Source organism: Marmota marmota, unplaced genomic scaffold (genome assembly GCF_001458135.2).
Source record: "Marmota marmota marmota unplaced genomic scaffold, marMar, whole genome shotgun sequence".
Taxonomy (NCBI): domain Eukaryota; kingdom Metazoa; phylum Chordata; class Mammalia; order Rodentia; family Sciuridae; genus Marmota; species Marmota marmota.
In genome coordinates this window covers 4386340-4414239 of record NW_025999932.1, presented here as the reverse complement: position 1 = coordinate 4414239, position 27900 = coordinate 4386340, and the positions used below count along the sequence as shown (strand labels likewise).

Sequence of the window (27900 nt, the reverse complement as noted above, 5' to 3'; positions counted from 1 at the left end):
TCTCTCTCTCTCTCTCTCTCTCTCTCTCTCTCTCTCTCTCTCTCTCTCTCTCTCTCTCTCTCACACACACACACACACACACACACACACACACTTCTTCATTACTTAAAAGACAGAATGCTAGGGATACATGACTCTTCATGGGTTTTTAAGTGAACACATCCTAAAACCTTGCATTATCAATATGTAGAGAACCCCATGTTTTAACAGCTGGAGGGCATTTCAATATGTAGGTGCACATGGCAGGGTGGTTGAGTTCCTTCCAACTTTTGCTGTAAAACTTTGAATACTGCACTGCACAACAGACATGACTGAGATATTGATTGACCTGTGCCTGCCGCCTTGACTGTTAGCCCCTAATCCCACTCAGTGCCTCTTTGCCTCAGCAGACATTCTCACAATTTGCTCACCTGCTCACAGTAGCCCCCTGTCTTCTTCATAATAAAGGGGCAGAGGAAGGCAGGGTGGCATTACGAAAAAGATGCACAAGTTCCAAATCCTGGAGGGAAATGCTGGATTATCAGGCTAAATTCACAGGTCCACATTCAAACACGCCAACCCACAGACACCTGCAGCTCTCTTGTTGCTCATGGATTTGTTCTGCGCAGCCCGGGTTTCCTCAGGCGTGCCTCAGTCTACCTGTGAACACGATTCTGATTGCCTACCCCGGCCCTGCATCATTTGCTTTGAGGAATTACCAACCATCAGGGGCAGACAGAGAACTCCCATACACAGGATCACTTTTCTTGCCTTTAAAGATTAAATTTCACTAGTGCCTGATAATTTGATTCTAACCTATCTCTGCTTGCAGCTTTATGTAGACACAGAATTAAATTCATCTCTACCCAGAGGCAATGCAACTTGAAAAAATAAAAAGCAAGGAAGAAACAGCTGTGAAGGCAGTTCAATGTTTTGATAAAACAGGGCTAAATGGACAGCATCCTAATAGAAAACAGCACACAGCTATGAGCTACCTACTGCAAGTGTTGCACGACTTCCAAAGTGACAAAGCCGTTTAATGCAGACGTTGCCATTTAAAGTGATTTAAAAATTGCAAATTGCCATCCTAGTGTCTGTTGTGAATCAATGGATGTGTAACTGATGTGATTCTGCAATCTGTGTATGGGGTGAAGGTGGGAGTTCATAACCCAATTGAATCAAAGTGTCGAATATGATATGTCAAGAAATTTGTAATGTTTTGAACAACCCACAATAAAAAATTAAAAAAAAAAAGTGATTTAAAGTGCTATAGGTCAGGGTGTGTCTAAAGCACCTCTGGGATAGAACCACACTGTGCCTCCCCTTTCATGCCTGCAGATCCTAGTGCTGCATTTCACCTGAGGCACTGGGATATCGAAAGGTATAAATGACACGCTTAAAGACATAAATACCCACTTCCTGTTTGCCCCAATGCCCATTCAGTCCCAATGTCTACTTGGTCTTCAACAGTCCCTCGTGCAGCCTGTGATCTGTCTTCTAGGCCAGGAGGATGCTACAGTTTCCAAAGAGAGATATTTTTGGAATGAATGTGCTTTCTAGTCTGTAGATGACACCAACAAAAACTGTTGAAAGGCAAAGATTCCTTCCTACCTGATACCCAATAACTGTTTTGACTGATTATTTCCTCTGAGCTGACAGGTTGTTTTGGCAACGTGGATGCAAGCTTACTCAGTTCATGCATGAACGATACATGAAGGGTCCCATTTTCCAAGCAGAAAAATTTTACAGTTGTTCACTGAGTATTTGGGGTGTCTGTCTGGCTCAGTAGCACCTATTTTAGAGTAGATTTTTTTGTGAAGATTATGAACGGCTTTTTAAAAACCTGCTAATCTTAAGCACCACACAAAAAAATGGGAAAACATTAGCAATGGTTGTTTAATAGATATCCTTAAAAACTGAGAAGACGATGGTCCCACCAAAGTCTTCAAAACTTACTCAGATTTCCCACTTGGGTAAATGTGCACAATCAGGTAAGTAAAGAGAGTTAAATGTGCTGCTTTTATTATTTTATTATTTATTATTATTCATAACTGGAATGATGGAAACAAACAAACAAAAAACTGCAATAAGAAAGTGGCAAATGAAGCTAAGGCAGACTTATCTCTTGTCTGCCATCCATCCTGATGATGAATTCTGGAGCTGAGCTGAGCTCTAGGAGGGCCCACCCCTCTTCCTTAAAGCCTGCTGCAAGTCTCAAAGGAGCAATTCTCAAAGGTGAGTTGATTTCAAAATGGCACAGCACAGCCCAAATGGAATTGAACCCTCCAGACTCAGGTGATTTTTGTACCCCATTGAAATATTTCTAATCCAATTGACTTAGCTGTCATGCCATGTTCCAGTGAACTCAGGAAAGTTTAATCATATAGAAACTATATTATTATTTCCCCCAAGATATGGTAATTAGAGAGTGATTTTCAAAAAAAGGCATGAAAGGAAATAAGTACCTGGCAAGATGAAGCATGGCACCGCTTGATTCTATCCCAGCAATTCATCAGAACCTGTAGTATTCAAAAGAACAGATTTCTTGAGGCCCTTTTCTCCTGATAGTTATTATTAGAAAACCCTATAATGGAGTCCCCGACTTCACTGAAAGCCACATCGTTTTCAGTGTCATTTTCCATGGGCGAAGGGGGCTGTGGTTTAATAGGTGCCACTGAAGCCTTGATGGAGGTGACTTATTTTCTCTGCATGGGAGCTGAGTGAATGTCAGCTCCCGCGACTCATCGTGGGCGTCCTATTTCCTATAAAACCTGCATTTAGAGCCTACACACGAGGTTGAAAAATGCCACTCAGAAGGCTACTTGGAGCCAAGAGCGCAGCGAATGGCACCGCCGGACAGGCGCGGCAACCAGGGGTCCTTTGTGTCTGTCCCTCCTGTTACTACCGGGACGTCAGCATCTCTTCCCAGAGGACACAGGGTTGGCACGTGTCCATAGGAATCCCTTCCCTAAGCCTGGGAGCAGGTGCCACCTCCAGTTGTTCTCAAACCCAGTGCATAGGAAAAAGGAACACAATTTTAAAGGGTTTTCCTGCCTTCAGGGTAGAAAAACAAAACCCAAAACGGATTACAGCAACTCTACTTTCACTTATGGGTTATGTCTACACAGACTCTATAAGTGTGATAAAATAACATCTGAACGTGGACAGGTAGCCTCCCAGTCCTTCCACCCCGTCCACGGCCAAGCCCCTTTCTTTCTCTTGCCCATAACTCATCTTCAGCCACATACTCAGAGTTTGTTGTTCAACCATCACAGCGGCTGCCCAGTCTCCTAACACACACTTGAATCGTCCAGAGCAAGGAGTTTCATTTTATAAAATAGTCAAGACTCAGGCTTTGGCCACATGTGGTTATAGATCCACTGACACTTCTACCATTGCACTTTGCATCTGAAAGACGCAGTAAGTTAGCTGATTTAGGGCCAAACCCAGAGCCCTGTTTAGGTAATGGTATTGTCTGTCCCCTACCCACTCTCTTGCTAGCCTCTTCAGGGCTTCATTTCTTTGAAGGAGGAGGTCAACTGATACACTCATGGACTTCTTGCTGTTCTACTAGCCTCAATTAGAAACCAAGCAAAATTACTAGTTAACAGGTTTTCATTGAATTCAACATACCCTTGCTGCACCTCCTTTTGTGCCATGCAAATGTCTCAGAAATGCCTCGGCATTTTTACATTCCACGAAATACGATTAATGTTATTAAAAGGTATGGATTCAATGTGTTCACAAGGCAACTATACAGCAAATGGAGAAGATAATTAGCTAAAAGAAGTTTGTCAAAGTATTTTGCATATCAAAAGGTAACATGGTTTTTAAGTGCTGGAAGTAATCCTCAATGTTCTTTTAAAATGAAAGACTATCAGAGTTTTAAGGAACATCCCGGACATGATTTCAGCTGTCTTTCCTTCATTCAGGAAAGAAGCTGTTATCTAAAATGGTACTGACGATTTGCAACTGTTACTGAGAACTAAACAAGACAATAAAACAAACAAAACCCTGATTATCTTTAATATAGAATGCAAAATAAAGTATCTTTTAAAGATTGTTATTCATGTTTTAATTTGAAATAATTTCATACATTAGAAAAAAATCTTACGCGCAATTTTAGATCACAGAGCACCGACATCTGTGAGAAGTGCATTTAACAGTGAGTTTGGCAGTGCTGGGGTGTGTTCTCTCTCTGTGGTGCTTTCCCTTTCTGTGCGACCCCCACCCATGCTCAGTCCCTTGGGCCACCCCTTCACTGTGTCGTAAGTGGAGTGCACCTGAGCCTATCTCTAGCTCGTGAAAGTTCACTGGACTTGCATTTTACACTTTCCCATTCATCCCATTCTCATATATACCCCAGAGAACAGGCAGACAGCAGAATTAAATTCCTTAAAATAACAAGGTCTAATTTCTGGACTTAAAATTAAAGGCCAAATGAATTTCATGAAACTAATCAATTTATATCAATATTACAATTGCATTTATCTGTCCATTGACTCTAAGTTGCTAATTGGTAAAAACAATACTAACATAGTTTCCGATCATCAAAAGACTATCTTTCTCTTGCTCATCACACACACATGTATTCAGGTCAACATAAACAAAATCTTTGAAATATATCTTTAGATTATCTATAAGGAATTTATGATATTTGATTTCTGTAACAAAATTATATCATGAAAATTGACATTGAGATTTTAATAATTACATAATTCTGACTAAACTACTCTTCTTTATTTTTGACTGACATTTCTAATGATCATATATATCTATGGAGTATCATGTGATGTTTTGATCCATGTATTCATTGTGTAATCAAATCAAGGTAGTTAACAGAGTCAAAACATGGAATCAATCTAAGTATCATCCATCAACAGCTGAATGGATGAAGAAATGGTGGAACATAGACATAACGGAATACTATTCAGTCACAAAAAGATGAAATCCTGCCATTTGTGGCACCATGTGGAGGACATTATATTCAGTGACACCAGTAAGCACAGAAAGACAAATGCCATCTTCTCTCACTCATGTATAGAATCTAACACATTTGATCTGGTAGAAGTTGAAGGTGGGTGGGAAGAGAAGGGTGGCTAGGGATGGGGAAAGGTTATCAACAGGTACTAAGCGCTGGTGAGCTGTCGCACAGTAGGCTGAAGACAGTTAAATAATGTTTATATGCTTCAAAAGCTATAAGATATATTAGAAAAAAAATCTTACGCGCAATTTTAGATCACAGAGCACCGACATCTGTGAGAAGTGCATTTAACGGTGAGTTTGGCAGTGCTGGGGTGTGTTTTCACCATAAAGAAATGATAAATGTTTAGAAGATAGATCTATCTAACCCAATTTAAACATTAAACAATGTATATGTGTATCAAAACATTATGTGGTACCCATTAAAATGTATAATTTTATGTTTCTTTGACAAGTTAAATACAATTTTAAAAAATAAGACAAATGTTTCAAGACAAAAAGAAGTTGTGAGATGTGATTTGTAAGGCTCATACTGTTTGCTATGTAGCTCATTTCATACTCCTGTGTCTGGGATGATTGACAGGAAAGATGAAGATTCCTGCTCATCCCTTTTGGCATCTGGGAAAGAACCTCAGTAACTCATCTCAGACCTCCCAAGCTTCTCACCTTTATAAATGTGTAAGCATGACAGTGTTTCGGAAATACTTTGTTGGCTAAATAAAATACTTCTTACTTTTTCTTTTGCCATAGTTTCAAATATTCTATTATGTGTGTGTAATAAGACTTGTCTAGATGGCAGCCTGTGTTGGGGCTTACGCATGCCCTCTCCTACTCCATGTGGGTGTTGCTCTCATTATTTAATAAATGAGAGCCAGAATCTGACCATATAATATTCCAACAATGAGAAAAATTTTATTATGTCTTAAAACCGTGGCTAGTCATCTTGCTTTTGAGTTTTAACTAGTTAAAACATGAGAAAATCTTTTTTTTTTTTCAAAATGGGTAAACACAGCAGAAACAATGTTATTTTTCCACAATGCAAAATGTAAATCCCTTTCCAGAATTTTGTATTGCAGAGAGAGGCTACCTATCAATGATGAGCACTCTCAGCAAGACGTGGTCCTGCAAAGCCTGGGCTGGCCCCTCCACTGGTGCTAGTCATGGGCTGACTGACTAAGACTGAAGTATAAAACAGTCCCTCACATGTCCTTGCTGACATGCAACTGAGGGCAAATTTATCTTGCTTGATTCAGGCAACATATAGCCACAAATATTAGAAATAATTCATATGAGTTCTAGTTTTCAAAAGCAACCCAGAACAATAAGTACTATTCTGTCTTCAACTATCTCTCTATCTATCTATCTATCTATTTATCTATCTCTATCTGTCTGTCTGTCTGTCTATCTTCTACAACTCCTCCACTAAAGAATTAGGAAAAACAAAACTTCTACTGCCCTTGAAAACAACAATGCCCATGTTCTTGTCCTCTAGATCTCATATTCTAGGTGTAAACTTTAAAATGTCTATGTTAATAACTATAAATTAAAGCTACATTTGCTTAGGCATTTAGGGTTCACAAAATATCTCTTTACATACTGTAAACTAGGTCTAATCCACCACAACAGTGGCCCATAACAGAATATAAATACGTTAAATGCTCTGGTAATAGATAGTACATGCATTTGAGTCTGTCATATGTCCATCTGTCTGTCCTTACACACACACACACACACCCCTGATTGGTTCAGCTCTGCCTGTGTATCCTTGAGTTATCCAGACCTCTCTGTGACTCTCTGGGTGCTGGTCCCTGGGGCAGGAGGTATGTACCAGGGTGGATTGAAGGCCCTGCCTGTGGCTGACTGCACATTCCTGTCTGGGTTCTCTTTGCCTTGCTCTGTCCTCTCTTTCTCCCTCCCTTCCTGGAGTAACACAAGGAACCTGTAATGCCACTCCAAACCACATGACGTTCCACAGGTGGGCAGTCTCCAATCTGACCCCCCCGTGCTTCATTCCTTCTCTCCAGCTTTCCTTTGTCATGTCTGTAGCTCCTTCTCCAGGCAATGTCACGTGTCTCCATTCCTCATTAAACCAACACCGAGTGGAAAGACCCCACTTTTGGCTAACTCCATCCAGAAGTCTCGAACTCTAAATTCTACAGAATTTCTACTTAATGAACTTACAATGTAAGCACATAGTTAAACATGCATATATTTATGTATACAAATTTATACATTTATTTATGTCAGTAACTTTTTGAAAAATTGAAGGTAAACATACCATTAAAATGAATGAAAGAATAAATAGTATGTGATGATTTTATCATAAGTATTTTTCGAGAAAGACAACCCAAGAAAGGGAAAATTAAAGCAATAATTTCTAGAACATATTCCCCAAATATAAAAAGAAAGTCAAGATGTATAAATTTCACCGACAGATCACAAATAGAGCAGGTCTTTTTAAAACTGGCACCTGTCTTCAGCAAGGATTGGCATGGGAAATTAGGCATGCATGCATTTTTAGGAAGAGAATAATCAGTGCGGTGACCCCAAATTAATATTTCCTTCTTTAAGTGTTTTACTTCTTTGGAAATGGACTCCATTCAAACACAAGTGAAAAAATGTCTGAATAGCAAATTTGGATGTACAGATGTATGTATTCCATATAAAGGCAGCAACAGCAGGAGCTGGTGACCTTTCTGGATGTGCCTCACAACACTTTTTCTTTTTTTTTTGTGGGAAATTTGGTGGCTTTTAAAAAAGTAAATGTTTAAAGCTTCCCATGTATGTAAGAAGATAAAAGATACATGTTCTAAAATCAATAATGTGTGATACAAAGGAAATTGGATCCGGAGACTTAGGCACTCATGAGCCCTATGTGGGCCCTGCACTCCTGGGTAACCTCGCCCAGAATATGAGTGGCCAGAATTGGTGGCTTCTGGCTCCATGTCCCACCATGATTCACTTTTAAAGATTCTCTTTGTGGATGACTGCTTCTTTCCTAATGCTAACACACCGGCCTGCCACTAGCTAGACTCCTACCCATCCTCCTCCCTCCCTGGAGCGTGGTAATGCCCAAGGGCTACACTTCATAACTGTCACATCATACTGTCCTAACCCTCTTTTATATTTCCTGTTTATTAAGAACAATATAGAAATAATTTCTGAGAGTTTCCTTTTAAATAGACCAGATATCTGCCTGGCATTTTATTTTTTTGTGTGTATTTATACATACATTATTTTAATTTACACAATCGGTCTCATATTTTTGTCCTAAATGCTATGATGTTGTTATGGTTTGAATCTAAAAATGGCCTTTAAAGTTCATGTACTAGGCAACACAGTGATATTCGAGGTAGAAAAGAGTACACTATGAGAACTATACCTTTATCAGTGAATCAATCTACTTGATGGGCTAATAATTTGAATGTACTACTGGATGCTAAGTGTAGGCAGGTGGGCGTGGCTGGAGGAAGGAGGGCATTGAAGGGAGACCATTGAGGACTGTGTCTTGTCCCTGGCTCCTGGCTCCCACTCTGTTTCTGACTGTCACCTGCTGAGCAACTTCCCTCTGCCAAGCCCATCCACCATGATGCTCTGCCTCACCTTGGTCCTGGAGCAATGGAGTCAGTCCACACAAACCAAACCTCGGGAACCGTGAATCCCAAATACATTTTTACGTGATATTAAAAAAAAAATCGAAGTCCACTGATGATGAATCCTTTATTTTTTTTTTTTATGAAATTGTTTAGAATGAGAGGACTGATTACAGGTAGGGACTGCCAAGTGTGCAGACAGCAGGCCTTCACTATCCACGCACAGGGCATTCAGTGAAGCCCCCTGAAAACAAAGATGAGGGTGGGTGGGTGGGGTGTGAACTGGGACCCACTCCCTTCCCTTCCACAGATTCATAGCCCTGGGACCAATGGAACGAACACATGTGGATACATCAGAACACGGACTGGTCTCTGACGTGTTCACAAAACGTTACAGAATTATTATGGATTTAAAAAAAAAGGCTCATGGCCCGCCATCTGGCAAAGGAAGCATGGTTAACTTGAAAGGGAAGAGCTGGGGAAACTCCCCAGAAGGGAGAGTTTGAGATTATGGTGGCACAAACAAGACGGGGAGTAGCTGTTGTGAGTTGACTTGTTTGCGGCGTCGCATTTATCCACGTCATGGCTATTAGAACACATGAACGTCACTGAAATGTTTGGCCTGATTAGAATGTGTGAAGTCTTAACAACTAAGCTCCTACAAACTGTTGAGCTCTTGACCTTCAAACCTGCAAAGTCAATTCCTTCATGGACTGATACTTGCCATTGGAGGCTGGGGCAAGTTTCTAATGTGTTCTCTGTATTTAACCCTCTACTTACTGAATGCTTATCCTTGGACAATTCACCTAACTTTCTCAATTTCCATTCCATCCATGAAATGGGTTTCTGATAATAATGAAGTTAACACTGTGAAGAGCACATGACTCGATTTAGATGAGTTGCGATTCTTAGTAGCACCTCAAATCAAAACGAAACCTCTCCATTATAGAGTGGATTGGTTTAAATGGGAAACAGGAGCCTGTTTATACAAATTTGCAAGGATGATTTGGCTTCCTCTGGCTTTACTCATTTATTATTAAGCCTATAAACCTGCACTAGATTGGGAAGTGTTTAGGAAGGAAATCCACATTTGTGAGCTGTAAAAGGAAGCATTTTTCTGGAGGTATGGAAGGAAAGATAAGCAGGAGTCTCTCCCGATTCAAAGACTGGGTGTCTTAATTAGGGTGGTTTGGATCTGGACCAAAGGGAGCACAAAGCAGAAGGTCAATCGAGTCCCTCCTACAAGGCTGAGAAGCACAAACTGCCACAACACCACACAGTTGAATTATTGAATTTATTATCTAGAATAACTCGATCCAAAAGTCAAAGTTGCCAAACAAGAAAATAAACGGGAATGAAATACGGATGAGTTTGCCCAAGCGTCCCTGTTGAAAGCTCTTAAACAGACACGCAACTGTTTGGAATTGTTTGTGCCAGTTCTATAGAACCTGCAAGAGGGAACCAAACACTTCTTCACCCCGTGTTATTTAAACAATTGATTTGCGATTGCCAAAAATAGACAATGATCTAGGAGAGTCCTCCTGTAACTGTTTATTTTTGGGAAAAGAAGCTATAGGTAAAGCATTTCCACCATTTCCAACTCCAGCTTTGAGAACCGCCTCCCACCCCAGGGACACTCTGTGGGTGTTCTCATCAGCAGTTTGTCTTGCTTTCTGATTGCTTTTTGAAGCAATGGGAGCTTCTTAGTTTTTAATTCTTCTTACTTGCTTTTGTAGGATGAGGGAAAATAGGTTTTAAAGTAGGAAATGAGAGTAACATTTGGGTTGGCCCTAATGTTATAGTGACTGATTATTAGCCCCTGTACATTTTTTTCATTATACCAAAGTTATTTCCTACTTTTCTTAATACTTCCCAGGATTGTATTAGATTTATATCTCACCTTTCCTTACCCTTAAAAATAAATAATCAAGGTAGAAAACTGATCCACTGATATAACTTTGTTTTCTTCTTATAAGAACTTCCATATGTGCATGTGTGTGTACATACACATAAACCTATATACATATGTACTTTCTTAGAATGTGTGAAGTCTTAACAACTAAGCTCCTACAAACTATTGAGCTCTTGACCTTCAAACACCTGCAAAGTGAATTCCTTCATGGACTGATACTTAAGGTGGAAGATCACTTCTTAAGTGACTGGGGATCATTATGTAATTGTTCTATCTTTGAGAATATAGCTATTTTCCCCCTATATTCCAATTCAAGCCACGCCACAACCCAGACCCTAATCATAAGACTCTTAAAGCATTTCCCTCTAAGAGGAAAAGGCTTCTCCAACATGCTCCACCCAGGTGTGGAGGCAGTGCTGCCACAGGCTAGGCCCAGGTGAGCAGACTGAGTCCATCTCTGTCCTCAGTGCCTGATCACTGCTGTCAGTATTTGCCTGGAGCTGGGGAGGGGCAGGGGCAGGCCTCCAACACCTTTCCCACGGGAACACCCCTGTCCACGGTGCACTGGGGGGATCTGCTGCACAGGGCTGTCTCTTTGTTCTGCCATTCAATTGTCCTTCCAGTTGGCATTGACCATATACAGAGGAGTGCTAGGCCAGCCACAGGTAAGCCACAGAGGGGCGACACACATGGAGATGCAGGCTGTTGAGAAGACACTGGGGGTGGTACAGAAATCTTGCATATTCTGTAGGACCCCACAGGGAGTCAGCCTCAACCTCTCCCCCTCCTCCTCCTTCAGCAGGAACTCCTGCTTGGGGAGCCGAATCAGGCTTTCAAGGGTCAGCACTTTCAGGATGGAGGGCAGTTCAGTGGTAGACTACTTGCCCAGCATTGCACTGCCCCCGGTTCATCTCCAGCACCACAACAGCAAACAGCATGCTGAGTGCAGACACTCAACAGGTGTGGCCTTAGGAGACCTTGCCAGAGTGCCTCTGTGACCACAGACCTTTTTTCCCATATGTGGCATCTTAAACCACATCATCTACTCCTGCTAGGATTGTTATGAAAATCAAATGTAGCAAGAAACTCGTCTATGACAGTACCGTGTGAATGTAGACTACTGCAAAAAATGTCCATTTATATCACTTGCAGAAAATATGCTATTTAAGAGTAACGCTGACAGAGTGCTTTTAACACCCATAGAAATGGCATGATTTTGCCCTAGAAATCGATTCTTTGGTCTAACAAAACATTATGATCTGTTTGTTTACATGAGTGGAGAACTCCGACCTTGCGGCCTAGATGGGGAAGTTTCATTCCCTCACTCACACGATCATAACTCAAAAAGCATTTATTGAATGCTAACTATGTTCCAGACACTGCTCAAAGTGCCAGGCACGTTGTGAATGAGGCAGGAGAAGCTCTCTCTGAACCGAGCCTTCTAACCTGCGAGGTCATAGGGAGAACAGGACAACAGGCTGTTTCGTCCTTTATTCCAGTTGTGCCAGACCGGTAGAGTAGGTTGTGGAGAGGCCAAGAACGTGCCCAGAGTCAGCATGGGGTCATGTGGTTTACTGGGGAAAGCTAAGGAGAGATCACAGATTGCTCCAAGCGGAGTTCAGTGGTGACAAACTGACAGAGAGCACCTCTGTCCCTCACAGTGCTTCATCCAGTGGTAGCCAGCTGGATGAGTGACACATACCCTTTCCCCAGTGCCCTCAGTTCTGCCCAATCCTGCTCACGGAGGGGTTTCACAAGTGAGATTATAGAAGCAGTGACACCATCAGCATTAGTTGTTTAGCTGTCTTCTATGACCAGCGTCCCAGCGAGCAACTGTCCTGGTGCACTTGCAAGAAAGTCGCTTTCTGCAGATGGCATTGGCTGGCCCTGGTCTCCAGTGTGCACAGCAAGCCCGTGTCCTTGAAGATAACATGGATCTGGACATTCTGGCCCAGCGCGCTCTCACTGTTCCCTTACCTTGGCTAGACTTTTGGGAAGAGAAAGGGAGCATTCAGGGACCTGGTGTTTTACTGTCCCCCTTTGCTTTAGTGAGGCTCAACAGGTGGTCACAAAATGATGGCTGAATGAGACAAATTGAAGTGATGATACAAACTATGAAAAGAGAAAGATGGCAGTGAGATAAGAGGGTAGTGGAGGTAGCTTCTGCAGTCAGGGAAGACCTCTCTGAGGAACTAGAACTGGAATGAGTCAAAAGGCAGGCCTCTGGAGATTCTGGAGAAAACCTCTCTGGGCAGAGGGGCAGAAAGGGAAGAGCCCTGGCACAAGCTGGAAACTGACCAGAGAAGGCTGGGGAGCTGGAGGACCGTGGGCTCCAGGGGAAGGAACTGGTGGTGAAATCCCAGGCACAGGCAGGGCCAGACCCAACCTGGATGACAGCCCCCGGGGCAGGAAGGGCTGAGGCCACCAGGTGCACACAGAGCCAGGCTTTCCACCAGCAGGAGCCCAGCCGACAGCTGCCGGTGCATCTCTGCTAGAGCATGGATTAGAGTAAACTCCAGCCAAAGGGAATTTTTCCTGAGAGAAATAAATATGAGAGAGAGAGAAAGAGAGAGAGAGAGAGAGAGCGAGAGAGAGCGCTGCTCCTGTGGAAGGGATTATTTACCTAATATGAGCTTTGTGTTTCTCTGGAGATCAAATGCATTACTTCCAATCCATCCTCAGTGGTGGCTTCACGGTTGTGCAAGCCAGGGTCTCCAAGACTCTTATTTCTGCCTTTCATGGAACACAGGGCCTTGTGTGATGTAAGAACCTGTCCAGTTTGCACACTTATTAACCAACTCACCTTCCTTGGCCCTCAGTGGACCACCCAAATACAATTTATAGTTCCTACATGCACGGTGGACCCTCTACATTTGCTGATAGTATTTACTCCAACCCGAGTATCCTTGCTGTACATACCCAACTTTTTGCCTTAAAAGTCAGCTAAATTCGTGCTTTTGAAATTTCCTAAGAAACTTCCCTGATTGCAAAACTCTGCTTGATATCCCAGGTAGAGATGACCATACCAGCTTTGCATCTCTGTGGTGCTTGTTGCATTCTTTAGTTTTTATTTCTAGAACAATGTATATAAATTATTTAGACTGGGATTGTGTTCTACTCCTGCTGGGATTCCGAATACCAGAGAAAGGCAGTTATTGCCTAATAAATGTTTGTTGAATATATAAACATTTGACAGGTATTACTCAACTTTTTGATATTATGGTTGTTTTGAACCAATCTTGATAACCAAACATCATTCCAGCAAATACCTGATAAAATAATGGCATATCTCATCTTCAGAAGGATTAGAATCATTGAATATTTTAAATATTTATGATTTACCTTGCCTTCTTTTATTATGGAATTGCTTTGGTGAGTGAAAAGAAAATCATTTAAAATTATAATTAAAAGATCCTTCTGCCAAAGAAGAAAACAAATTTACACAGTGTGGAAGGTTATAAACAAATTCCATGTCTCAACCACTAAGCACCACGGCATTAGTCAGAGGAACACAATAAAAATTATAACATGTCCTCAATGACAGATTCAACAGCTACCCTGAGAAGAACACGGGTCACCAATGCAATATTTGTAGCATTAAAAAGTCAAGGCAGGGATTTCAGAGTGCAATTTAAAAGTGAAATATTCCTGAGAGTATCAGCTTATTTTGTTTAATTTTGGTTTATCGTAATATTTTTGTGGTACTGTGAGAATGCATTCAAACTGCTGAGGCCAACTTTCCTGGTATGAAACCTTCAGTTAACTACACGTCTGGCATAGTTACTTTATGAGGTTTGGCATTAACAAATATGAAAGTGAAGATAAGCATCTATGGAAGCGACCCACACATCACTCCTGGTTCAGAACGAACTGTCCTCTCTTACTTCATGGAAATGCATTAGCAAGTCTCAGGCTTGTGGAAATAGAGAGTATCCTTTCCCTGAAGCCTTCATTCGCATGAATGCTTTTCTAAGAAGAATACTTTAGTGAAAGAAATGCATCTAGCATTTGGGTTATGCCTTTCCATGAGAGGTGTAAGAACAATAATGATGAAAGACCCCAAAGGTAAATGGAGGCAGCCACCTTCACGGGGCTCCTCCTTGGTCTTCAGACCCGCGTGAGGCCTGCAGTTAAGAGAGCCATAAAACTGTATGAGAGTGAGCATTTGCTCTGGAGAAGCAACTACAGATTTTTTTGAGATACTGACTGAAATAGTGACAGCAATAAGAATGATGACAGCTAAAAATGACTGGTGACTTATCACCGTAGGCAAGGTTCTGGTGGGGCCCTTGAACTGAAATCATCTAATCCTCTCAATATTCATACGGCACAGACACCTTTATTATTCCCATTTCACAAATGGAAGCTCAGAGACCCTGGACAGCTCGCCAGGACCTCACATAAAAAGTGGCAGAGCTGGGAATTGAATGAAGACACCCAGGATCTGAGAGGTCCCGAGTCCTGGTCCATGACATTAGCACTTAGGAAACGATGCACACGTCACAGATGCCTCACAGGCCCGCCTCAAAGGAAGGGGCTGTACCCGGGGAGTCTCTGTGCCTCTACTAATCATTCACCATGGAGTTAAAATTGGGAAAAGTACTCTTATGTGAAGACAGGTCAGTATCACCACATTCCATCATCGTCGGAACATTCCAGAAGACCCCAGTAACTTTGGCATCAACAGACTTTCTGTCCATGTAGTTCCACCTTCTAGCCTGAGAACTAAACAGACCATGCAAACTCCCTTCCTTGTTCTCAAATACCATTTCCCTGCCCATTAGGTCTGTCTGGTGAGGTTCCACCAAACCTGAGAATCACTCTCTGTAGGGGAGTCAAGGTCAGGTGTCAACAGGAGGCATGTGGCTGCTCCTTTCCTTAGCAAATTTCCCCCTACAGGCACTCTTCCTATTTTCATTCAGCAAAAATAGTATTTTTACAGTATATTTCTATGGAAAAAGTGAACCACGTACTCATTTGTAATTTAATAATCAATGGGAGTTTAAAACCCTGATGCTTAAATCGATCAGTTATTGTATGAGTCGAATATCATTTGATAACATCTAAGAAAGAAACTAGCTGACCCTAAGAGAGTAGTCTTTTCAAAGACATAGGAATGTTTCATGGATACTAAGGGCAGTTAGGGAAGCTGAACCTCAAAAGAGAGGGGCTGAGCCCCAACGCCCCAAGGTCTCCTCAATGCTAGTAGGATTTCATTCTTCGGTCTCTACTCAAGTGTGTCTCCTGCTTCTCAAGTGTCAGAGAGCAGCAGCTACCCCAATTTACCTGACTCTGTCTGATTGTGAGGAACAGTCACGCGGACAGTCTTGATTTTGCAGGCTGGAGGATAGTGGCCCTGAATGAGCACCACAGCCTGGACTCAGGCTCAGAGCCAGCCCCGCAGGGGAAAGGAGGCCAGCCATCACTGGGTTCTCCACCCAGGACTTCCTACACACTCCTGGGGAACTTTACAAACCAGATATGAATCTCATGCCACACTCATGAAATCCAAATATCTTGGGGTGGCATTCAGCTTTCATAGCTTCAATAACTTCAGGTGACTCCAAAGTGCTTCCCAGAGTGACAAGCCCGTGCTGAGAGCAGCTGAGACCCTCCAGCCAGCAGCAGCCACCTTGCCAGCAACACGTTGGAGAGGTGGTCTGCCTGGCCTACAGGGTCAGAGTGTGAACTTTTACACAACCTTCAAACCATTCTCATTCTTTAAAGCCAAGAAGCACAGTTTAAGTGTGTTGGGGATCTGGTCAACAGTGGCTGCCATAACTTACAGAATCCTATTTTTACCCAAAGTGAAGGTGAGACACACTTATTTATTTCTCAATGAATCAGTTAACTGAGTGACAATACTAGCCCTGTCTGCACAAAAAGAAAGTAGCTGAATCAAAGTCATAATTTATCCATTTATCCAATAAACTTTTTTTAAAGTCAATACCTTGTGCTCAGCACTATACCAGACACTGCTGAGTTTGGATTTATGAGAAATAAAAAAAAAAAAACAGACTTACACAATCAGTGTAACAAGAAAGCGATTGTTGCACACACTGCTTGTGCAGTCCCTCACAATGAACCACATGGACCACTTGCATTTCCTGAAACGAGGTCTCAGAGCTTTTCTAGCTGAATCCCTAGTGATCCGTTTCAGAAGCATGTACAGTCTCTGTGGACAGGCACACCTGCTCATGTAGGTCCAAAGACCACAGGTCCAAAGATATAAGATTGTTCAAAGGGAAGATGAGTGAGGGTCTGGGATTCGACACAGTGACAAGATAAAGGTCATCACTGACCAAGGACTTATTTAATCATCTCATGTGTCAGAAGGGCCCTTTTCGCCTTAAGACAGCTCTTCTGCTCTGCTCTCAAAGAAGATTGGCTCAGGAAGACGAGTTTATGCGCAGACCTGGTGTTGGAGCTCCCACCTTGTCATGTGTCACACAGATGAGAATCGGCCCACAATGCAGAAAGCACCTGTCACAGCATAAGATGGCGTCTATCACAGCTGATCTTTGGCTCAAGAGCAGAGTCCTGCAGCCAGCTTTGGCAGTTGGCTGTCACCCCCCACAGGGCAGTAGGGCTGATTCACTGATCCACACCCTGGCATCAATGTGGTCCTCCCCCATAGAGACGTGATTTACAGCTAGTCATGACTGTCCTGAGAACGGAGTACCATGGATGTTACAAAACCTGAATAAACATTGATGTGGCTGTGCCCTGTAGTATGCTGATTTTAATGTTTATAGGAGCACAATCCACAATAGCTAAACTGTGGAACCAACCTAAATGCCCTTCAGTAGATGAATGGATAAAAATGTGGCATATATACACAATGGAACATTACTTAGCAATAAAAGACAATAAAATCATGGCATTTGCAGGTAAATGGATGGAGTTGGAGAAGATAATGATAAGTGAAGTTAGCCAATTCCCCCCCCCAAAAAATGCTGAATGTTTTCTCTGATATAAGGAGGCTGACCCATAGTGGGGTAGGGAGGGGGAGCATTGGAGGAATAGATGAATTCCAGATAGGGAAGAGGGGTGGGAGGGAAAGGGAGGGGGCAGGGGGTTAGAAATGATGGTGGAATGTGATAGACATCATTATCCAAAGTACATGTATGAAGACACAAATTGGTGTCAACATACTTTATATACAATAAGAGATATGAAAATTTGTGTTATATATGTGTAATAAGAATTGTAATGCATTCCACTGTCATTTATTTAAAAAAAATCAATTGAAAAACATGAATAAACACATCTATTGAAATGGTTGTGTCCCTAGGGGAGGCTTTAAATCAAAGATGAGAAAATTTTAATGTATGTGCAGAATTAAAAAGAAAAGTGTCAGAAACAAGGGTGAACAAACCAACAGGTCATTCAAAAATAAATATGATAGCTACTCATAAGTATTTTTTCAAAAATAGGTAAAATTTGTGGGTCAGACTTCCAAACAGAATGAGAAAAGAAAACTCAGGATAGGCCAGGTGCAGTGGAACACGCCTATAATCCCAGTGACTCAGGAGGCTGAGGCAGGCCAGCCTCAGCAACTGAATTAAGGCTATGTCTCCACACTTAATAATTACTAAAACAAAGACTGGAGATGTAACTCAGTGGTTAAGTACCTCTGGTTTCCAATCCCCACTTCAAAGAAGGAAAAAAAAGGGGAAGAAGAAAGAAGAAAAACTCAAGGCATGGAAATAGAAGTACAGTGCGATTCCCAGGTACCCGTGTGGGTCATGGAGGGAGGAGAAGGAAGGAAATGCACACAGCTTACACATGGCTTTGGGGGAAAAGGGAATCAATAAAGGAGGAGGATTAGTTAGGACCATGTGTAATTTTATTTTCTCCTGTCAAATATTATTTCCAATTTTCAAATAATTACTTGATATAATGAGAAAAAATATGCCTTCAATTTCTAAAAATGAAGCCACTTTTTGAACCACAGAGAAAGTAACATACTCTGCCTGTGGCCAAGAAACATTTTATAACCAGTCCTTTATTGCATTCCCTGCTCACTAAGCAGCTTTCCAACACTGCGCTTCCTGTGCAGCCTCCAGGGAGATCCAGGCCAGTCCAAGCCTGCCCATATTCAAGAAAAGGAAGGTCAGATCAGCAGAGGGCAATAGCCCTGCTGCTGGGTTTCAGATGCACTTAAACCACAGGTCTGCATGGCTGTGGACCAGCTTCTACCTGGGCAAGGAGCAGTGCCACTACTCTGAACAGCACCCTGTCTACTTCTTACCCTCACCACGGGCTACTTGGGTGGGCATTATTTCCCTCTGATTGCACACACAGAAGTAAGCCCCAAACTGTCTAGGGCTAAAGAGCCAATATGTGCTGGAGGATGTATTCACACCCAAATCTAATGAACTTCAAATCATTGGCTTCTTCCATTCTATGACATGTACTTAACTATTTGAATGATTTTGGCTATTTCAGCATCACCAGAAAAAAAAAAAAAAAAGCTTTACGAAAGGAACTTAAGAGTATGTGACTGTTGGTTCTTAAGTTGCGATTCAGAGAAGGTTCCATTTGTCTGAGAAGACATAGGCCTAAAATGTTGTCTTAAATATTTCCATGTTAAGTTTTATTTTTAAAACTAACTTTTTTTTTAACAATGTATAATGGAAAAAGACAAAACCTCTGCACTCTATGGCCCAGCTCAGGCACTATGCTTGCTTCATTCTGTTTGATAACAAATGTAACTACTATGTAGATTTATTTTGCCTGCTTTTGAAACTTACATAATTGTACTCAGACTCTGTCTTGTGGCATCTGTCTTGTCATTGTGAATAGTGAGAGAGCATTTTACCTCCTTGCTTTATTCTGTCATATGAATGCACTACGATTTGGCTATTTTTTTTTTTTTTTTTTTTTTTTTTTTTTTTTTGCCACTGATGGACATTCAGACTTTATGGCTTTAGGCTATCATAAGCAGTGCTACTATAAATACTTAAGCATTTTGATGGTGTGCCTAGGAAGAGAATTGCTGAATCTTAAGGTATGTGTATACTTAGCTTTAGTAAATACTACCAAATAGTTGTTCAGAGTGATTGTTCTAGTTTACAGTCCCACGGGATGAGTTGCCCATATCCTCACCAACACTTAGGATTGTCCTTTTCATTTTAGCCAGTCGGGTGGATATAGAGTTCTCAATGTCTTTAGTCTATGTTTCTTTGATGACTGTGGAAGGCAGAGCTATGTCTCTGACAAAGACCTTCACATTCTAGTCCCAGGACTGAGGATGCATGTGCACAATATATAGAAATGGGGATTCGCAGCAGTGGTTAATTTTGTACAATTTTATGTGCATGAGGGAAGAACTGGTAACTCTAATTACTGATGGCAGAGTAAATTGGGTTGATTATCGATCATGCTACTCAAACTCTTGAAGTCCTATTCAACTTTTTTCTTCTTGTTCTGTTTATGAGAGTGGTCCATTTCAGTTTTCCTCTCAGTTTGCAAAGTTGTTTCTTTTTCCTTTTAATTTGAGCATAATGATTTTGAAGCTAGAATGTAACTTTATGTAACTTCTACCTGGACATTAGAATTGTTGCATCTTCCTGTGAAATAATCGTTTCAAAAGTATAAGGTGTTATTCTCCATCTGCATAGTCTCTTGATTTATGCTATCATAGCTAAAAGCAGTCTCACTTGTTTAAAGTTTAAGACATAGATTCCCATTCCTTCACCTTGGTCTTCATTGCCCCTAAATCAGGCTGTATCTCTGTAATTGTCATATGGGTCTATTTTAGAAATTCCATTTGAGCATTATTTTTCAAGTGGAATCTTTTGACCCTATGTTTTGTGACTCAAGTCAGCTGTTCTGGAATGTTGGGGATGATGTCTGCTGTGTTGCTATTTATAACCTAACGTCCTGCCCGTCCCACTTTATTTTTTCCTTTCTGCCCTCTTTCAGCACAGAGACTCTTCTCTTCTGTTGTTTTTCATCCTGTGCTGGGTTCTTCACAGTTATAAAATGGCTGATGTCTTGTTGACCAGATGATTTCCTTGTATTTAATTATTGAGTAAAATATTTTTTTCTTTTTACATGAATTACTTCTCTATTAACATAATTGGCATAATAATGTGTTTAATTTCCACAATAAAGTAATATTATATATCAACTAATTGGATGAGATTCCTTCATTTAGCTTCATTGAATCATGACATGTAAATCATTTTACATTGGCAGCTATCATTTTACGACCTTGTCAGCAAAATTCTTGAGGTTTACTCAAGAACTTATTAGTGTGAATTGGAATGGTATCCTCATAAAATAATTCCATGTGGCGATTTTTAGCATTTTCCAAGGATAATGACATGTACGTACACAATTCCTTTCTAAAGATTTGCGATACTTGCTGAAAACTGAAATGTACCCAGGGTGATGACCAAGCCGTTCACTCACGGAGATCTGCTCTGCAGACAAAATCACACATGTGAACAAAGACACATACGGGACTGCCTATTGTTATTTACAAATCACAACATGGAGATGTCCTCAGGACCCATGGATAGTGACTGGCTAAACAAATGATGTCCCACATATCCAGGGATTCACTGCTCGATAAATGATGTGAACCATGACAGAAATATAGTGGTATAGGAAGCAAAAGAAGTTAAATGAAATGCAGAGAATTTATAGGATTAGGATGCTCTCTGGAAAAGCAGACAAGAAACTGTGAACAGACCCCACATCTCCACCCCCACACCAGCCCCACAGTGAGAGAGACTCACTTTTACATATTATGTGCTCTTGTACTTTTTTATTTTTGACCATATGGGTAGGTTACTAAAAATTTTCTGTTTAAAAAGAAAAGAACCACATTATGTTGACATGAAGCTCAGCTTTATTCCTTTTGTGTTGTCCATGGCATTCTGTGGAGTGTTTGAACAAGTGAATTAAACATTCTCCTACTAATGGACATGTATTGCTTCCACAAAGGCAGAACTGCAAAGTTGCCCACACCCCCATGCCTTTTCTTGAATGTCATATAGTTGGAAACGTGCCTCCCCCGGCTTCTTTCACTTAGCACTGTACCCTTCATGACCCTCCACTTGTCTTTGCAGCTGAAGGCCCCTGCATGGTTGGTGTGGCTGTACCAAGGCTACTTCATTCACCTTTAGGAGGGCCTCTTAGTTTTGGCAACTTTCAATAAGCCTGCTATAAACATTCATGTGCAGGTTTTTAAGCTTTTGGTTGATTTGAGTAAATATCCAGGGGAATGAATGCTGAATCATATGGTAGGAATAGGTTCAGTTTTGTAAGAAACTGACAAAGTGTGATCTGAAGTGGCCGGGCCGATTTGCACTCCCACCAGTAGTGAATGACAGTTCCTGTCACTCCCCATCCCTGCCAGCATCTGGCGCTGTCAGGGTGATGGTCTTAGCCTTTCTACTAGATGTTTCTTGTTTTAATTAGCATTTCCTTAATTCCATGTGACAGTGAGCGTCTTTTTCTTTTTTAGCATCTTTTCAAATGATCACCGGCTACCTGAAAGATCTGTCTTTGAAGAAGCGTCCATTCAGATCCTTTGTCATTTTATGTTAGAATGCTTGTTTCCCTGGTGTTGGGTTTGGAAAGCTCTTTGTTCATTTTGAATACAAGTCCTTTAGTGGATATGTGTTTTGCCCAAATTTCTCCACAATTAGGCCTTGTTTTTCAGTCTCTTCATAGCCCTGATTCAATGGTTCAGGTGACCGCCACTTCCCATTGCTCAGGACCCTCTGCATGGCTCAATTCCCACAGCAGGTGTGGATACGTACATCCTCACTAGGGACTGGGACATCCTGGAGTAAACATCAGAACAGAGATCAGAACATCAAGAAACACTGAGGACATGGAACTCTTCCACTTCCACTGACAGAGCTCCTGAAGCATTTTAATGTGCTGACCTTGAAGTCGTGGTTTTCCCCAGCTACATTTTTGTTTTGTTTAAATTGAATAAATCAGATGTTTCTTTATCACACATTTACATTTCAGTCCTATGTCTTAGATTTAATTATTTCATATAAATGACTTGTCCCATAAGGCTGTTGACTGAATACTGCATGTATTCATCTTTATACGTTCCTGTTTTCATGGAAAAAGTATCAGTTATAGAAGACAAACATAGTAGATTATTAAGAATTTTTTTTAAAGGCCACAGCCCAGTTAAATGGCAATGAAAAGGGGTACGCCAACACAACTGAGAGGGTACTGTAGACTGTCTCCTGGGAAACTGCATTTGGTATCATGCTGGGTCCCACAGGCCACAATGAGCAATGGCTCCAACCACAGCCACAACCACAACCACAAAAATGTATCCGTGGGTCAGAGCTGAGCTCATAAAAGCCGGCCTATAGTCTGAACGTACAGTTCCACATAGACAACTGCTGATGCTTATAAATGACTTCGGCCACTAATCATAGAACTTAAAAAGAGAACCACTACAGACCAAAAGAGAAAATACCTGATAATCTTTCTAAGTTTTAAAGAGATTCAATCTGCTTTCAAAATGTCTACTTTAAAATTGCCTGTTGAGTTTGAAGATGGAGTTGTATTCCTTGTGGTGTATGCTACGCTGCCATTGATAATGGTCTTGCTCTATCTGGAAGGATGAGTAGATGCTCCCAAGTTAGAACGGCCCTACAGAAGGCTACTGGAGTTGAGATGGCGCAGCAGCCAGGCGCTCCACCTGGTCATCTAGGACCCACCTGGTGGGAGAGTACAAGGAGGCTGCGCCACCTAGGGGCTGTAGTTTTGAGTCTCCTCTGACAAAATCAGGAAGTTATTGGCAGATGCTTAAGGAATTTTGAATTAATTACTTTATTGATTTTTTTAAATATATGAGATAAGAGTAAGAAGAGTTATTTCCCCTGTTTTATGTACGGAGAGAGAGTAAGGAGCTTGCCCTGGGTCTCACAGTACGTTATCTTTGGCGTTTGGTACTTATCCTGGTCTCTTCCTAGTCTGCGTTCTTTATTTGCAAAGAGAAACACTCAGGAAGGGATGGTAGTTGGTGATATGGAGGACGCCTTAAAACACTGCGCTATTCTAACTGGACGGTGTCAAAAGGTCAAGCCACAAAGCTCAATTTTTTATTATCTTGTTTGAATGAATATCCAAACCTTCCATCAGCATTCTCATGTTCTAGTACTCAATTTGCTTCTGTGGGCAGGAATGGGCAATTCCCTGAAATAAGCAAACTATATGTAAAAGTCTTAAGACTCACATGCAGTTAAAATAACAAAAAAATTATGTGCAAACAAGTATTAAAGGGAGATTTGAAAACTGGCTTTCTCAATGGAATTGTGTATTAATTGCCTACAAAATGGAGCAGACATTTCAGTATGCTTTTCTCTTCTTGTGGAGAGGAAAGAAATGTCCACCCACAGCCCATTTCCCAGGACTTCCCACAACTCTGGATACAGCAGAGGTGTCAACCCATTGCACAAGGTCCTGAGAAACACTCCACAGTGTTGTGTCTCAACAACATCCGTTTGAGCATTATTAAGCTTCAAGTAGGAAAGATTTGGTCTAATCAAAGTAGGACTTCAGTGTAGATTTCAGGATGGTGAGAAGATAGGATGAGTGTCACATCCTAATGCCCAGGTGTCCTGGAGACCACCCTTGGAAGGGTCAAGGCCATTTTAATCGTCAAAGTTTTCCATCTTAACAAATGTGGGATCATAAACTAGAAGACCTGATTTTCTAAATCTTATTTGGTCTGATCAACTTGACAAATAGTTGTATTATGGTTTTCTGAAAAGTTCTTTGGGTTATGATGCAGAACTGACTTGACACTGATTTTGACACTTAAAAAAAGTCTGCTATGGCACCCTCTTCTCATGTATGCAACAAGGTGCTCAGGTTCCCTAAGGACTAAAGAATCTTCCCACTTAGATTGTTTGGATTCCAAGTTGTCTGTAATGGCGCTGCTGTATTTGAGATTCTGGCCTTTGTCACAAAGCTTGTTGCAAAGTTCACAGTGTTTAAATTTTAAAATCTTTAAATGTACCCATTAGAGAAATAGTTATGACTCTTTAAATTGAAGAAAATTATATATAATATTGTTACAAGTTAATGGATTTCAGGCTTCTTAAAAGTATACACAATTCACAATATGCCTGCCAAGTGTCATAAAACAGCATAAAACAGCAGTCACACACTCTGGGCAATAGAATGCAGACATCTCTGGGTGTTTATTAGTAATAAATGGCCCTATGCATCCTAGCCCCCCAAAGACCATGCCCATCTCACACTGGAAATGCACTCAACCTCATTCTAACACACCCCACGTCTCAACCCGTCACATCAACAAGTCAAAATCCTAAATCCCATCAGCGTGGAAGTCTGTTTCATCCTCCAGGCCATCTGAATCAGGCATGGGTGAGGTGAGTGTCACCCACCCCAGAGCACAACTGCTGCCCCTATGTGAGCTCTGGAAAGCGAGAAGAGAAATGTTATACCCCCACAATCCAATCTAAGGTGAACCCTAGGATGATACTTTAAGACAGTTCAGTTCAAAACACAATTTAGAAGATCAAGGAGTCAGTGGCCCCACTTGATTTGAAATCCACATTTCAGGGCATAAATATTCATGCTCTGGGACTTGAGGCCCCACCCCCTCGTGTACCCTAGGACATAAACCATCACTTGGTGAAAAAAAAAATTCCTACTGAGGAGATTACTCCCGATCAACAACATATTTTGATATTATGAAGACAGACTTCAAGAATGCTATAAAGAGAATGCGGATGTTACCATCAATCAGTATGCTCCGTCATATCAGGTCAAGATGACATGACTCCTCCCTCTAGACCTCCTAACTCAGAGCCATCTTTTCTCAGCCAAAAGTTCAACTCCTGACGATAAAGGAGGATCTGGGTGAAGCCTTAGGGCTCTCTACCATACACTAGACACAACACTGCGTCATGGGTGAATTCATACTAGATGTGCAGATGCTCAAAACCTGTTTGGTGGACAGATGCTATGCTTCAATTAGGCTGGATAAATAATATGGATCCTGGAGGAAGCAGGGTCCAGGTGTTGAGGTCCAGGTTAACTTTCCTCCATAGCCATGTTGGTGCAGCACTATGTTGCTTTGATGACTAAAATTTTGAAGTCTTTTTACTCTCAAAACTTCCAGTCATATTTCTCATCATTATTTTCAAAAACTTAAAAATGCTAACTTGGACTAGAAGTTACAGTTTTTGTCAGGCAAGGAGATGGGAATCCCCTGTATTTCCAAACTAAAGAGATGATCAGAACCTATCTGTGCGGAGCTCCTTGGGTCTAAGTGGACACTAGAGGTGAGCCTGGGACCTTCCATTTCAGGAAGAAGCAGTCCTTACACATTATAGGGAGAATATGTTACTACTTTGTGCTGACTTCAGCACCAATCTGGGGAATCTATGAGAAAGGGTATTGTATTCAGTGTAGGTTAAGAGCAAAATATATGGAACTAGGTGTCAGACGGAAAATGTTAACCATATTTGTTAGTATCATTAAATCAATGACTGCATTACAGATTTTTAAAATTCCTCCCCAAACCCATACATGTGCATAGGGAGCATGAATTTTTCAAAGTCATTTTTTTTCATTCTTGGGTTTCTTTCTGTGTTTTAGACCTTCGCAGCCATATCCCTCGTAAGCTTTCAGGATTGAGTATTACTGTACTTGGGCCTTCTTGCCTGTCCCTGTTCTGATGAATTTACCATTCTTATCTTGTTAGTGAAAGCATTTATCCCTGGAATTGCTTTATCAATTATTCACTTTTCACAGAATGGAAAACACCAACGATTAGAACCTCACACGACCCCAGGCCTTGGAATTGCAGCTAGAATCTCTCCAGTTTGCACCAGACCCTCGGGTTGGTGTTACCTTTTCTTTCCTGGCTTCAAGCAATGATATTTTAACAGAGTCACATGAGGACGCTTATTTTCTATGAATTACAGACCGAGAATAATTATGACTTTGGCCAGTTTGTCTCAAATAAAATTCCAATATTACGACATTTTATGTTCACGTGAATGTGACTAAAAAAGATCATTGTAAACTATGGCAGAAAAAAAAAAAAACAGGCTCATCCTCCTGGTCTCTACATGGGGCTCTTGGTTTGCATCTGGAGTTGAGAAGGTCTACATCATGGGCCCCTGAAACAATTCCATGGAGACCTGTATGATATGTTTTTGTCATTTGTACAGAAACTCAAAATTTTGAAAGATGTTATTGGTCTGGCTAAAGAATGAGCCACACTTAACATTTCGTCTTCCCATCTGAGTCTTAAATACTGTAGCCACAGTTGAAAGAGTTAAATGAAAAGGGAAAGAGAATTTTTCAATCAAAACTAACAATATTTGAAAAGGAAGCATTAAAATGTAAGGTTCAAGCTGGGTAACTCTGATAAAAGTCACCCACTGATTCAGAAATCACTCATGTCCTGTGGGTAATCCCTAAATCTCCTTTTTATGCTGGTGGAAAACTTCTACAGAGCATTATTTTTCTTGACATTTAGAAAGATTCTTGTGCTGTGATTTTTTTCTATATTGTTAAAGATTATTTTGTATAAATTCGAGGAGGAAAAATGTTGGATGAAATTCATTCTCATTTTTAAAAGGCCTTTCCTTGAAAAGGAACGGCATTAAAGAATAAATTTCATTTATCTCCAATTACAGTAAGAGGCACCATTTCATTTGGGAAACAGATTTATCAAGGCAACGTGAAGCTACCTGTGTCGCTGATTCTCCATCACTAGCCTTGATTTCGTCTTCACCCCAAATGCTTTCAGCCAGTCAACAAATCACAAAAATGATAAGAAGTTAGCAAAAACCTACCTCAGAAGTTAGAAAATAATTTACTATTTCAAAAGAAATCCTTTATCAGAAAATAACTTACTATTTTAAAAGAAACCCCTTATCAGATTCATTTTGTAATTTTTTTCTGGAGCTAATGCATTGTTAAAATTGTGTCCATGTACCTGGCCATATAAGATAAGAAAAGTAGATTAAATAAAAAAAATTAGTACTTTTTTGATAATGACATCATATTACTTAATAAACCTTTGTCTATTTTCTGCTGTTACCTTTGTGAAAGCTGATGAAATAGTGCTGGTTTTTATACGTGAACACCTGAATACACTCTGTACACCCTTGGCATAGGCTTGGTGCTAGTTGGTTCTCCTGTTTATTGTGTTACGTGTGAGGGACTCAATATGTGGTAGGGATCAGACAGTAGCAAAGTGAAAGGGGCAGGCTATGATAGACAAATGCAAATTCATCTCTTCAACATATTCTTCAACACAAACATTCACATTACTGGAAGACAATCTACGTCTAGCCTCAAACTCTACCAAAACGTATGTTGCCAAAGGAAAGGAGGTGGATGGAGTAAAGTAGAAATTAGAAAAAAAAAAAAGCTTAGTAAAAAATCAAAGAG

General features: G+C 41.0%; 1 protein-coding gene across 3 annotated transcripts in view; it reads right to left on the bottom strand.

Moving 5' to 3' along the window:
• Positions 1-27900, bottom strand: part of Nalf1 (NALCN channel auxiliary factor 1) — a 566094-nt gene that overhangs the window by 354813 nt on the left and 183381 nt on the right. For 2 of the 3 annotated variants that reach the window (XM_048800644.1, XM_048800645.1), the window contains exon 2: positions 2445-2498. The exons of the other annotated variant lie outside the window; for it this stretch is intronic. In XM_048800644.1, the coding sequence (XP_048656601.1) occupies positions 2445-2498 (54 nt within the window). The remainder of the gene's footprint in view (positions 1-2444; positions 2499-27900) is intronic. 3 annotated transcript variants of the gene reach the window in all.